The sequence below is a fragment of the Seriola aureovittata genome, chromosome 17 (genome assembly GCF_021018895.1).
Source record: "Seriola aureovittata isolate HTS-2021-v1 ecotype China chromosome 17, ASM2101889v1, whole genome shotgun sequence".
Taxonomy (NCBI): Eukaryota; Metazoa; Chordata; class Actinopteri; order Carangiformes; family Carangidae; genus Seriola; species Seriola aureovittata.
Genome location: NC_079380.1, coordinates 3,845,633 through 3,859,408, shown reverse-complemented (window position 1 = coordinate 3,859,408; position 13,776 = coordinate 3,845,633). Strand labels below are relative to the sequence as shown.

The 13,776-nt window shown below is 40.8% G+C and overlaps 1 protein-coding gene across 1 annotated transcript; it reads left to right on the top strand.

Annotated features, from left to right (window-relative positions):
* The first annotated feature begins 3,707 nt into the window (after positions 1 to 3,707).
* On the top strand, positions 3,708 to 12,948 carry eif3d (eukaryotic translation initiation factor 3, subunit D). Its single transcript, XM_056402377.1, has 16 exons — positions 3,708 to 3,829; positions 4,734 to 4,859; positions 4,961 to 5,006; positions 5,558 to 5,694; positions 6,094 to 6,179; positions 6,354 to 6,426; positions 6,930 to 7,051; positions 7,152 to 7,284; positions 8,298 to 8,445; positions 8,955 to 9,085; positions 9,378 to 9,463; positions 9,710 to 9,839; positions 10,419 to 10,561; positions 10,815 to 11,007; positions 11,095 to 11,188; positions 12,833 to 12,948. Exons 2-16 carry the CDS (start codon positions 4,737 to 4,739, stop codon positions 12,844 to 12,846), a joined length of 1,659 nt encoding a protein of 552 aa, XP_056258352.1. The 5' UTR covers positions 3,708 to 3,829; positions 4,734 to 4,736; the 3' UTR covers positions 12,847 to 12,948.
* Positions 12,949 to 13,776: the final 828 nt, after the last annotated feature.

Genomic DNA, 13,776 nt, shown 5'->3' with positions numbered 1-13,776 from the left:
GGGGAAATCTTGCTTCAAATGTTGGGAGTACAGTTCCCATAATTTGGGATCTCAAGGGGATGTAAACAAAAAGTAGTTGTAATGTTGCCATGGAATCATTTCAGCCTATATTTGTTTTCATTCTGGCAAATAGGCACCATTAGAAGTTTGCCAAATTTGCTATTAGCAGTTCCAATTTGCAGTGTACCCATGGATGTACAGACAACTGTCAATGGATTATTCTGACACTGGAGAAAACTTAAAAACATGATGATTCTCAGGCAAGTTCTGGAGTTGTATGGAATGTATTTTTTTTATGTGATTTCTAAATGGATTTGTGAATGTTTATCATCATTTTCTGTGATAACTGAACCATTCTATTCATAGTTTTATGTGTGATGATCTTCTTTAATAAACTTGGTGACCATGTGTGGGAGTTCTTTTCCAGATGACTTCAGCCTCATATGTATCTGGAAATCAGGCATGTATCACAACACATTATAGGCCTGTATACAAGAAAAAAAAGGATTTGCAGCTGGTAGTCTTCCGGTGTGATCCAACAACAAGTCATATCAATGGTCAAAAACAAGACAACTCTGATCAGTTGACCCCTCATTTCCCAGTGTCTGTTTTTGAGAAAAATACTTTTTGAAGATAGGAGACATTTTTACACTCGTCCTGTTGGGAAGGTTGTCGGGAGTCCTTGTTTTCACTCATAGAAGTGAAACTTGAAACACAGGGAATTTTGATTTGTGTATCAGTTTTTCAAACATCATCTGTAAGAGCTGTAATTTTTGGCTGCTGACAGTTTTTATCCCTGGTTCATTTCTGCAGTATAAAGACATGAGGAGGCGCTGCACTAGTAATGAATTTATTTCCTCTGAGGCAGTAAAACACATCACATGAGCCTTTAGAAACTCCTCCAGGTTTAATTGGGCTAACTTTTATGTCTGACTAACTCACAAATAATCACTATAAACAGACTGAAAGCACTCAAATGCTAAGCAACATTAAGGCTACAAACAACCATGATGCAACACTCTTAAAAGGCCGTTAGACTGGTGCTCTCTCCATTCAAAAACAGTATCTAATGTTGTGAATGTGTAATTATCTCGTCATCGAATATAGGACACCACCACAACGTGGCCAGAGAGTAGAGCCATGCTAGCAGCTGCGTGAGGCTGCACTCAGGCATAACAGTGCTTTGCTTCAAATGCTAACATCAGCATGCTAACACATCCAGTGACAATTATAACATGCTGATGTGTGCCAGGTATAACCTTTGCCATATGCACCATCTTTGTTTAACATATTAGCTTGTTAATATTTGCTAATTAGCACTAAACACAAAGCACGGCTGAAGCTGATGAGAATATCCTGAGTTAGGCAGTATAGTTTCCTGACAAATCTTTGACATTTCATCTGATGCCACCTTCAGGTCAGAGGATCACGGAGGTTATTACACCTGGGGGGGACATGGGTGTCGGTATGAAAGCAGTCAAACATTTCACTCAAAAACACAAAGGTGAACATCATGGGGATGAAGGAAAAGTCAGGGATCACCAAAGTCAGTTGGATTCATCTTCTGGGGACCATGAGCATCTGCACACACTTTTATGGTAATAGACCCAACAGTTGTTGTGGTAGGCTATTTCAGTCTGGACTAAAGTGGTGGAATTGCTGACAAAAGGTTAATTAGTAAAATTAAGTAAAAAAAAATAGATCAAAATTGTACTATATTAATCTTGCAACTATTAACTTGTGCACATTAAAGTCAATGTGAGAATGCAACTAACATTTGGTTTAGTCGACAGAAATAATCAGTCACAGCCTTATCCCCATTAACAAACATAATGAATATGACTTATGCAGACACTGACTTTACCATCTGTTGTCAGTGCTGCTCCAAAAGTCCCTGAAGGACAACAGTGGGCATGTTTGATATGACTCACAGCCCAGCTGCCAGGCTATGAGGCAACACAGAAAACATGTAATATGGCACAATATCTTGCTGAGATTACAGCTGATATATAAAGTAAGGATTAAAGGTTTGTATAGGTCTTTGATGCATAGGTCGATGTAGATGTCGAAAAGACCGGCTGTTCAAAGATGGCAGCGTCATTCATCAGCAGACTGGTCCCTGGGCAGCATGTACAAATGCTGGTGGTGAATCCCATGTGTAATATTTCCTCTATATGTAATCGACATCTGTCACACAGACAGACACCTTCATGGCTGTAAAGCCACCGTTGCAGTGCATGAATAACATCTTAATTGGATCCAGGGGTTAGTTTAAAAAGTACACTCGAGGCCTGATGAGTGACAGCAGAGAGGATCAGTGTGTTGTAATGCTTAGTTATCATTCTGGAAATGTACACAGGTGACGTGAGTTTGATTTACACTTCTAAAGCTCTTTTGACTATACTGTCTGTGTATGTGAACAAAGTACATACACTGTCTAATCATCTGTTTAACATAGAAGGCAAATTGAAATTCACTTCATAATGAATGAAGCTTGAATTATGTTTTTTTCAAAACACTGACTTGATATGTCCTGTGTGAAATAAGCAGAGGGAAAAGAAAAGAGAGGATGCAAACACTCACAGCATTTAAAATACACTCATTTATCTGATTTATCTGAAGGCTGCACAGTCAGGCAGAACATTTTGCACTCACTGCTGCTTAAACAGGTCGATAGTGCACTAAGCAGCCATGTTTATCAATTAAATTGCGCCCTAATAACCTCCCACCCTAATACACAAACCTGCCTGTAATCTCTGTCTGCAGAAAAGTAAAATTCTTGACAGAAAATAGTAAAAAATATGTGTGGTTTATTGATCTATCTGCAGCCCCTCTCTCTCAATGCTTTTGCCTCCATTTAGCTTTGACAAAATTTGTGTATTCCTGTCACCTGGTGGTCACAGTGAGTAATCACAATGGCGATGGTGAAAAAAAAAACATAACAGGGCAACGTTTCCTCATGTAGATGCTCATGACAAATGTAAGGTGCACAGGGAAAAATCCAACAAAACAACGTTTTTTGTTTTGTTTTGTTTTTTGCTTTTTAAAAAACATCAGAATCATTTTTGTTTGTTATCTTTATTGAAATACTCATCTCTGGTTCTGTTTTCATATTTATTTGAGTTAGTAGCCAACTAATTCTAACAGACTGACGAACTAACTGAAGAGTTACTGTATTCCTGTGAAAAGCTAATACGCTAAAATAAACTGCATCAAAAACTATAGCAAATTCCTCCAAAAATTGAACCATTTGAATTGTACAATTTAATAATCTGATATTTTATGTTCAAACCTCTTCTTGCAGGGAATGTCTCTGTTATTCCAAATGTAACATGAAGAGAAAAATATTTTTAAATAATCAAGGAAAGACCAGAAAAGAATATTTGCTCACATCATTTTATTTCTATAATATAGCTGTGAGGTAAAACATAATCAAGGCCTTCTAGTTATGAAAATACCTTATGAGTGTAACTTTAGTTACAAGTTATCTTGCTTATTTAAATTTATGATATGAATACAAAGCAATGCAGTAATACAAAAACATAAAATGAGGTATCATCATTATTAGTAGTAGCAGTGGTAGTAGTAGCCTAGTAGTAGTAGTAGTAGTAGTAGTAGTAGTGGTAGTAGTAATAGTACTAATAGTACTAATAGTACTAGTATATACTTTTAACATTACGACAGCTGCACTTGTGGTACGGCAGGAACAACCCTCCTCTTGCTTTACGGCAGACGTCCACTTCCTTTGGCTCCGGCGCTGTGTCTGGGTTTCGTACCGTGTGAGAACCGGCGGAAATAAACAGCTCTGCACGGTGACACATCATTCACGGTGAGACTAAAGTAAAACATGTACAGATGTATAAAACTGTTGTGTTTTTGTTGTGTGTGGAGTTAAACACTAGAGAGTCCTGTGAGGATGTTAGCAGCACACCGCTCAGTTAGCTTAGCCTTGCTAGCACGGCCACCTGGCAGGATGACTAGCATTAGCTGTAGCCACCGTTAGCTAACTGAGTCACTGCCAGAAGAAAATAAAAAAAACGCGATTCAGAAGTGTGATCCAGAAGACATTGCAATTCTCCTTTCCTTAACATAATCTAATGAGCGCAGTTCGTCAGTTTTATGTTCCAGTCGAGATACTTTTGAGGTCAGGATGCCGGTAAAGATGCTGTTTGAAATAATCTTTATAGTATGGCCTCTTCCAAGCTCTCTGAAGGACTCACATACTTAGTGTTTACTGGTTTAAGGTTGTCACACATTAATGTGTCCTCTAGTTAATTCAGCATGATGTGAAGGAGTGGTGTCTCCTCTGCTGGGGTGTGTTCTTTTAAAGGCCATAAATAAGAACTAATTAATGATGTGAGCCAGTACTTAAATGTCTTCTTTGAACTGCTGGTCCATCCAGCAGTTTTGAACTCAAGGATGTTTAGTTTACTATCATGTACAACCAAGAGCAGCATCTTGACATGTGAGAAGCTGGGAGCAGCAAATGTTTGGCTTGGAAAAGTGATTAAATTGATTATTTGATTATCAAAATAGTTGGTAATTAATTTCACGGGTCAGTGATGACTAGCCCACTGCGCAAGCTGATCAGTGCCTATTAATTGTGGTGCATTGCTGAAGAGATCAGTGCTACTCATTGCCTGAGACCCTGTGCATATGTGAGATAAATCCACCTTCTACAGTTTAAACTCATCTTAAAAAAAAAACTCTTCATATTTTCACTTTGACCTCAGGAGATGGCGAAGTTCAACGCCCCTGTGATCCAGGACAATCCGTCCGGATGGGGTCCATGTGCAGTCCCAGAGAAGTTTAAAGACATGCCCTACCAGCCTTTCAGCAAAGGAGACCGTCTGGGAAAGGTTTGTTCTCTCACATTAGATACTTCTACAGTTTTCTGCTGAACCAAGTTGTCCTGAGTTTGTTTTCCACAGTTTTCCTAACGAGCGTTGTCTTTTGTCAGGTCGCTGACTGGACTGGAGCAACTTATCAAGACAAGAGATACACAAGTGAGTGAGAGGCTGTTCAAGATGTTCCTCTTATGTACATTTTATTTATTAGTAAGGACAGCGTACATTAGTCAACACTTCTTTAAAAATGCCTGTGTTGGTGGTGGAAAGTGAACTGATGGTTAAAATTACTGACAGAAACAAAAGCAATAAAATAAACATTCCCAAGACAGTGTTCAAACCATGCAGAGCAAACCGAAGAAATAAAACAAATCTAGGCAAAACCGATAACAAGAATTTGTTGTTTGTGTGGTAGCATAGAGTTGAAAATATAAATAGATTGAGAGGTCTGGACACACTAACTTCCTCATCGGTAGTTTGTGAAGTCGATTAATCCACACAAATAAATTGTCAACATGTGGGAAACACGTAAAGATCAAATTTTATAAACAGACTGAGGTATAAAACTTCAGATTAGACAGGCGATGCAAAACTAATTTATTCACGTTTAAGTCATTGTATTTTAAAACCAACTTGAAACACAAATGCTTTTCACTCCTGTTTCTGGAATGTCTTCAACATCATTACTTGTGTATATGTTTTGCCTTTAGATAAGTATTCCTCTCAGTTCGGAGGCGGCAGTCAGTACGCCTACTTTCATGAGGAGGACGAGACGAGCTTCCAGCTGGTGGACACCGCCAAGACTCAGAAGACGGCATACCAGAGGAACCGCATGAGATTTGCTCAGGTACAACAGACCAAAGCCACAGAGACGCTGAACGTCACAGGGCGTCTGCGGTTCTCACAAAGAAATGAATTTAGTTTAGCAATTGAAAAGTCTTGAATTTCAAGTCACCACTTAAATACACTGCTGCTTATCTGCATCCTAGTCAAGTTAATTTAATTAGTTATGTGACAATGGGTGAATAAATTCATGTACTTACTAAATTATTTAAAGCCTTATAGTTTCTGCTGGTTTTCTGTCGTTCTGTGGTCGGTATGATCATGAAACGGGTTTGAACTGAATTCTCTGTGTCGGGTCCTAAATTTAAGGCAGAAACCCTGAAATGTTTCAGTTTATTACAATACAAGGGTTTTGTTTTATATTTGAACTAGTCCTCTAACAGGATGATTCTTGTTTCAACAGAGGAATCTGCGCAGGGATAAGGACCGGAGGAACATGACCCAGTTCAACATGCAGACGCTCCCGAAGAGCGCCAAGCAGAAGGAGAGGTGAGAGTCCGTCAAAGCTCTGCCTGAAGGAAAAGTCCTGTTCCAGCTCATTTCTGCCAAATGTGTCATCTTCTGGGCTCCACACAAGAAGAGAGGGAGCATGAGATTTGCACATTTTCTGCCCACAGCAGGCCAGATTGTAAAGACTTCAGTTAATGTGTTTGTGTTTTTCAGGGATCGCATGCGTCTGCAGAAGAAGTTCCAAAAGCAGTTTGGTGTCCGTCAGAAGTGGGACCAGAAATCCCAGGTATTTATCAGTCGTTGAACAGAAAATTAAGAAGTGTCACTTCTGATAATTGATTCATTGTTTTTGTCATTTTACATAACATAAATGCCAAACATTTGCTGGTTGCAGCTGCTCAATATATATGTGATATGTGATGGAAAAATCTTTACGTTTAAACATGTCACCTTAGACTGTGCAGAAATTCTAACAGATGTTTTCACTGACATTTTATAAGCAATTAATGAATAATGAAATCATGTCAGTCCATTATGAAAATAATTGTGACACACCTATACTGGCTACACAAGACAAACACGCATCTTAAAGATAATACTGTATCATAAATGAATTGTTTCTTATCCCAGGATTCCAAAATTTAAATAAAAAGTTGTGAGAAACACGTATTTTGTCAGTGAGTAAATTCTGTTTTGTTTGCATGAAGCAGCTCATTTTCCTACTTAGGGTTTTTGCTAACATGGATGTTTACCTTTGTCCCACCTGTGCGACCCCCTCCCTCCCTCCAGGCCCAGCTGAAGCCCAGAGACTCCTCTGTGGAGGTGAGGAGCGACTGGGAGGTGAAGGAGGAGATGGACTTCCCCAGACTAATGAAGATGAGGTACATGGAGGTGGCTGACCCTCTTGACATGTAAGTGAAACCGTCCTGCTCTCTGTCGTCACTCATTCAACTTGTATCAGAGGTGAGATACAGAAGATGATGAGCTGTTGTTTCCCGTTTCCTCCTCCAGCGAGTGCTGCGGAGCCCTGGAGTACTACGACAAGGCTTTCGACCGCATCACCACCCGCAATGAGAAGCAGCTGAAAAGCATCAAGAGGATCTTCCACACTGTTACTACCACTGATGATCCAGTCATCCGCAAGGTCTCAAGTTTTTTTCTATATAACCAGCTGTTCCAGTAAACACAACACGAGCCCGCTTCAGACATGGAATATGTGACACTGCTGATGGAGAAGTGACAGATGTGTGTTAATGTCCCTTATGGCTTTATTCAGACATGCAAAGACCGTTAAGAGCCACACCACATGCATGATATTCGGCATGTAACACGTGGGACAGTACAGGAAGTTACCTGTAACCTATGACCTTACGGTGTGAGCTGTCTGGTTATCTCGTCTTCAGGAGGGCAAACCACATTGTAATCTTGTGTGAAGATGTGTCAACATGACTGCATTTAGGCTACGTCCACACTGATACATTTTCAATTTAAAACAGCTGTCCAGACTAACACACCTGAAAACACATATCACATGACCCGATATTCACATTCACTTCGCAAGTGCGAGCCGGTGTAAACGGGAAGCAGATTGTCTACTCTGCAGTTGATTAGTGGCAGAAAATACTATAAATGAGGAGCAGCAAAGAGAGCTGCAGTGTCAAAATACAGAATTTAACTGCCAGCTGCCAGCAAAGACAACAAGTTCAGTAATGCTTGTATTTCATTATCATGTTGTATTCACCACTGGTAGTCGAGGCTGATAAGAGCCAATCAGGGAGTGACCGTGGATGTCCAAGTCATGCCCGTTCAGACTACAACACAAGCCCAGAGTTTCAAACTGAAACAGGTCCGTCAGAGTTTCTGAAAGATTCTGGAGTAGTGTGGACCTCTGGAGTAAACATAAGAGATGAGTTTTAAAACTAAAAGGTAGTAGTATCGACAGCCTAAAACAGACTTGTTCCATGTTGACAGTGATATGGAAATGCTACTGGCTCCAACCAGTGAGATTGTAGTCATGACTTTTATTGAAAAAATAACCCAGGTGTTTATTCAGACATGAGACCAAAATTTTAAATTAAAAGAAGATGCTCTGAACTCTCCAGTCAGACATCTAATGTTTGGACACTTGTAATAATCTTTGTTTCTTTCCGTCTCCAGCTGGCCAAGACCCAGGGCAACGTGTTTGCCACTGACGCCATCCTGGCGACCCTGATGTGCTGCACACGCTCAGTCAACTCCTGGGACATCATCGTGCAGAGAGTGGGCAACAAGCTGTTCTTCGACAAGAGAGACAACTCTGACTTTGGTGAGGCCTTGTGAGAGCTGCTCACACCTGCTCCCGAAATCTTTGGTGGTCGAACCATAAAACCTCAAATAACAGCAGATTAAAAAAAACAAAAACAAAAAAACACTGAATCAAGTGAAATTACCTGGAGCCTGCTACAACAGCTCATATGGTAAATTAAATTTCAGGTACATTTTTCATACTGTAATTAATTCCTGCTGTGTCTTCTGATCAATCTTAAGCTACCATCAATGCATCCTGATGGTTTTTCACAGTAAAAGACTTTTTTTTCTGTAAAACTTTTAATGTGAGAACCCGAGTTGCAGTCACAGTAGCTTAACATTGGCAAGAGAAAAAAGGAAAAGTGGATCCTGACGTGACCCTAGTTTTTCAGATGAGTCAGTGTTACGGGAATGGGGAATGATTCCGATTTGTTCCTGTCCTTCTGAGGCCACTTTATCACAGTTTAACTCACAGTTTTTAACTGCTGTGCTGCTATGTAACTCAACATCTGTAACTCTTCCTCTCAGATTTGCTCACTGTGAGTGAGACGGCCAATGAGCCACCACAGGATGAGGGCAACTCCTTCAACTCTCCCCGTAACCTGGCGATGGAGGCCACGTACATCAACCACAACTTCAGCCAGCAGTGTTTACGGATGGTAAAAACATACACAATTTAAAACCCATATGTGTCACATTTAATGTGATTTACAGCATCTTCTTAAAATGTGTCTTTTGTTTGTAGAAAATGAGTCTTGGTGAAGCTTGGCACAGTTTCTGTTGTTATGACCTGCAGAGGTGTCATCTAGTGCCTCCAGCAGAACTTGATTTGTCTCAGTTAGGAGTTACACATGAGTTATTTTCCTGTCTGGGCTCTTTGACATAACTAGATCTATAAAATGTCCTAAAATGAAATGTTTCACTTGTGTGTGTTTGTTTCCTTTTATTCAGGGTGGGGAACGTTACAAGTTTCCTACCTCCAACCCGTTTGTGGAGGAGGACATGGACAAGAGCGAGGTGGCGTCTGTGGCCTACAGGTAAACACTGAACTGAGTTGTTTAGTTAATTGTCAAGTTGATTCTTTTATATCCTCTGTTCTCCACCGGTCTAGACTTCTAGACACATTTATTTCATATGAGAAATGATTTCTCTTAACCTTAATGCACTGCATGCTGGGAAGTATAGGTGAATAGGCAAACAATGTCTCTAATTAACTTAATTTGATGAGTTAGGTTAATCAACACTGGGTCCCCAAAGGCTGACGTATCGTCTTTGTGTTTCAGGTACCGTCACTGGAAGCTCGGGGACGACATCGATCTGATTGTCCGCTGCGAACACGACGGAGTGATGACCGGCGCCAACGGAGAAGTTTCCTTCGTTAACATCAAGACCCTCAACGAGTGGGACTCCAGGGTAAGAGAAGGCGGGGGGGGGGGGGGGCAGGTTTAGTGGTTTTAATGGCGGCTGATGTTTTTCGGTCATGAGCTACTTTTCATACTATTACAAGGCTGGGAAAACAGTCATTTGTCATTTTTATTTTTGCAGTCATGTGTAAAGTAGATGGTATCCTAACTGAACCTAACTCACAAGGGTCCAGTGTGAAGCTAAATGATCCATATTTTTTTGGTTTGTTCTGTTTTTTTTTTCACAAGAAGAATTTCTTGATTTTTTTGACCCTTAACAACCAAATACAGACACATAGTAAATGTCTGGCCAGTAACTAGATATTTTAGAAAAATAAAAGACACATAACCTGTCAAACTGTAAAAATCTCCCTGATGTGAAATGACTATTCAGTGTAGAACATGAAAGAACTTTGACCAGCTGAAACTGAGATGTCTCTCTTTTTAAAATTAAGTTTAATTTAAACTTGTGTTGGGAATCAAGTCTTTGTATTAAGTGGGGAAATCCTGTGCAGACCCTTTACCTGCAGCATCAGTTGAACAGTTGCTGTTGTGTTATAAAGCTTCTGTCTGTCTGCGTCACCATCAGTATTGTAACGGCGTGGACTGGCGTCAGAAGCTGGACTCTCAGAGGGGAGCCGTCCTGGCCACCGAGCTGAAGAACAACAGCTACAAACTGGCCCGCTGGACCTGCTGCGCCATGTTGGCGGGATCAGAATACCTGAAACTGGGGTGAGAGAGACACGAGCGACCTGTTATACTGTCTACTTGTTTTGATGTCAAAGAGCTGCAGAAGTCTGTCAGTCCAGAAACAGCACGTCTCCGTTTTCTGCCTGAATAATAATGACCATTTGATTGGACGAATAAAGCACACACACGCTCTTCCTGTTGTAAGGGTGGATTCTGTTTCCTGTGAAGGGACAAACAGTCCAACAGAGCCGTAGAAGTTTGTATCCACCGTTCATCGTATCTCTGTGTTCCTCAGGTACGTGTCTCGTTACCACGTGAAGGACTCGGCTCGCCACGTCATCCTGGGCACGCAGCAGTTCAAACCCAACGAGTTCGCCAGCCAGATCAACCTGAGCATGGAGAACGCCTGGGGAATCCTCCGCTGCGTCATCGACATCTGCCGCAAGCTGGATGAGGGCAAGTACCTGATCCTGAAGGACCCCAACAAGGTGAGAGAGCAGATCCGGTTCAGGAGCTACAGGCAGCTGTAAACTGTCGGAGCTGACGTGGTGACACTGTGTGTTTTCTGTCAACAGCAAGTCATCCGGGTGTACAGCCTGCCTGATGGCACCTTCAGCTCTGATGAGGAGGAGGAGGAAGAGGAGGATGAAGAGGATGAGGAGGAAGAAGGTGAGATTCCTGCTACTTTTACTCTAACTTCTACATCCAGGAAATCAAGTTTTTTTTTCTACTTGCACAAAAAAGTTTATTTTAGAGCTAAAAGCATCATGACTCCAGGAGCCGGTTTCACAAAGACAGACTTTGACTGTGTCTTAGATAGAACAACAGTCAGTCTTCAGAGAGACTTAGTCTGAATCCATATGTTGCACAGAGCAGTTTAGTTCTTGACTAACTTAAGCCGGACTGTGGTAGAGTTTATTCTGGGTAAATTAAGACTTTTTTCAATATATAAAAAATGGCCAACTGAGGAACCCCATCCAACAGCTCAGCTCCCCAGCTTACCCCAGCAGAGAGTTCAACAGTTAAAGACTGTATGAAGAGTGTAATGATTTGATGAAAAATCTGATTGGAAAAAAAAATCACTGCGGTCTCTAAAAACTCTTTCCCTTCCTGTTAGCAAACCACAAGCCATGTTTTCCTGTTTTTTTGTTGCTGGGTGCCACTGGTCATTTATTGTTTAAAATGAACTTAAAATGAGTCAGTCTCTTTCTTTTTGTGAAACGGTTTTATTTGCATTATACTAATCTGTGAGCAAAATGAAGACTGGCCCAACACTACAGACCAGTCTGAAATATCTTTGTGAACCCGGCCCCAGGTGTCTTCACCCGTCTCTGATGTCGGTCAGTGAATCTAATGGAGGTTGAACGAGACCGCCTCCCTCCCTGCTTCTCTCGGCCTCAATTTCTCTCCCTAATCACAAAAACAGAGAACTGGTTTTGCTGTAAATGTGTTTAGACAATAGAGCTGCCCCAACCAAAGATTTTCCTTGTTGACTTTGCTCTGAGCATTCAAAAAACGCGAGGCAGCCAGGGCACGAAAGGTGGCGCACAAAACACTCCCTGTCTTTAAAGAACAACTGAACAAAAAGACGCCTCTCACTATAGAAACCACATGCTGTCTGATCGGGGCCATAGGGATGTTTTGGATGCATTCCTACAAAGATCCATCATCCATCGTGTCTTGTGTTGAAGAGATGTTCAAAGTCAACCAAAAACAGTCAGCTGTTGCCTTTGGAGATAATTAATATAATTAAGATTTGCCTGGTCGACTATTAGTTAGTGATTAGTGTAGTATTTGTCACACGTTTATGGTATTAATTTAATAATTTAAATATATATTTTCGGGGTCATCAGAAAAATGGTTTGACTTCAGGGCTGAGGGAGAATGTAATCAGTAACATTGGTAACACTGTGCTACATTACAGAGTAAAACAAACCTGTAATAATGAGCCTTTTAAAATACACATTTTACAAGCGCCCGCTAACGACACTGGTGAAAATGAACGATTCCAAATGTATCTGAACCACCAACGTGGACAACGTGTTGCCACGGAGAGCGAGCGGTCATGCTAAGTGGCTAACATTAGGCAACTTACATGTTCCAAATGATAAGCGTTGTTAGAGGTTGATGAATACAGGCGAGTGTTTGCCTTCAGAGCTCTTCAGACTTCCTTGAAATTATCATTGTCTGAGTATAAATTCAGGGTCTGTTCCTAGAAGCAGGTTTCCTCAGTCATCAGGCTAATTTACCAAACAATCTCCATATTAATCCTGTTATGTTCGCTGCTAATTGTTTTTCTCCTCCTCTTTCTAGATGAAGAGAATTGAAGTGTGGAGTCGGCTCCAGTGACCAAAGCGGCCTGCACCGTTCTACTAGAAACACAATTTAATTCCTTTTGACATTCAATAAATGCAACAGATTGGCCAACAGCTTTGATTAGTGTTTTATCTTCATTTTTCCTCATACTGAAGATTCAGAAAGCATTTTAATGGATAACCTTCATGACACATAACAACAGTTTACACATCAGCAGCTGTAGATGTTGTAAAAACAAGAAACACAGTGTTCACTGAATACGGTGAATTTTAGATTTCTAGGAATTAGAGCTGCTTATTCCCAGATGCACTTCAGAGACAGACCAGAGTTTCTCCTGAAGCAGCTGATCGACTCTTTCACTCTGAGCTGGAGTAAACATGTTCCTCCAGATCTGGTCACCGATCTGACCTGCAGTGAAAAAATAAAACTAAACCTGACGTCTCTGCTCAGAGCAGCAGGTATGAATCGTTACCTTTTGTGCAAGAAGTTTCCACTGACCCCTCTCCTGCGGCAGAAACTCTTACTTTGTTTTTAAATCTTTTATCATGGACTTAAACATAGATTTTTCTACAACTTCAACTGCTGACTGCTTCACTGAGGATTGTCCCTGCAACCTGCAGATCGTAGTTACTGCTCCCTTCAGGTCCTAAAGAGAAACAACACCAACAGAGAAAAGATTTTAACTCTGTCCAACACATCAACACTTAAACAGCCCAAGAAGAAAAAACACTTCCTACAGAAATCATGTCCTGGTAGGTCAGGGAGAGGATGTTGTACTGTTCTGTCTGTATGTGCTCAAAACAGGATGATGCTCCAACTGTGAAATGGTATAATACACACTGCCAGTCAACAGGTTTACAACAGCTACGATGTCTAATTACACAATTCTATGTCTCAGTGTTTCTGAAATTAAACCATAGAACAAAAACAATTGATTTAAA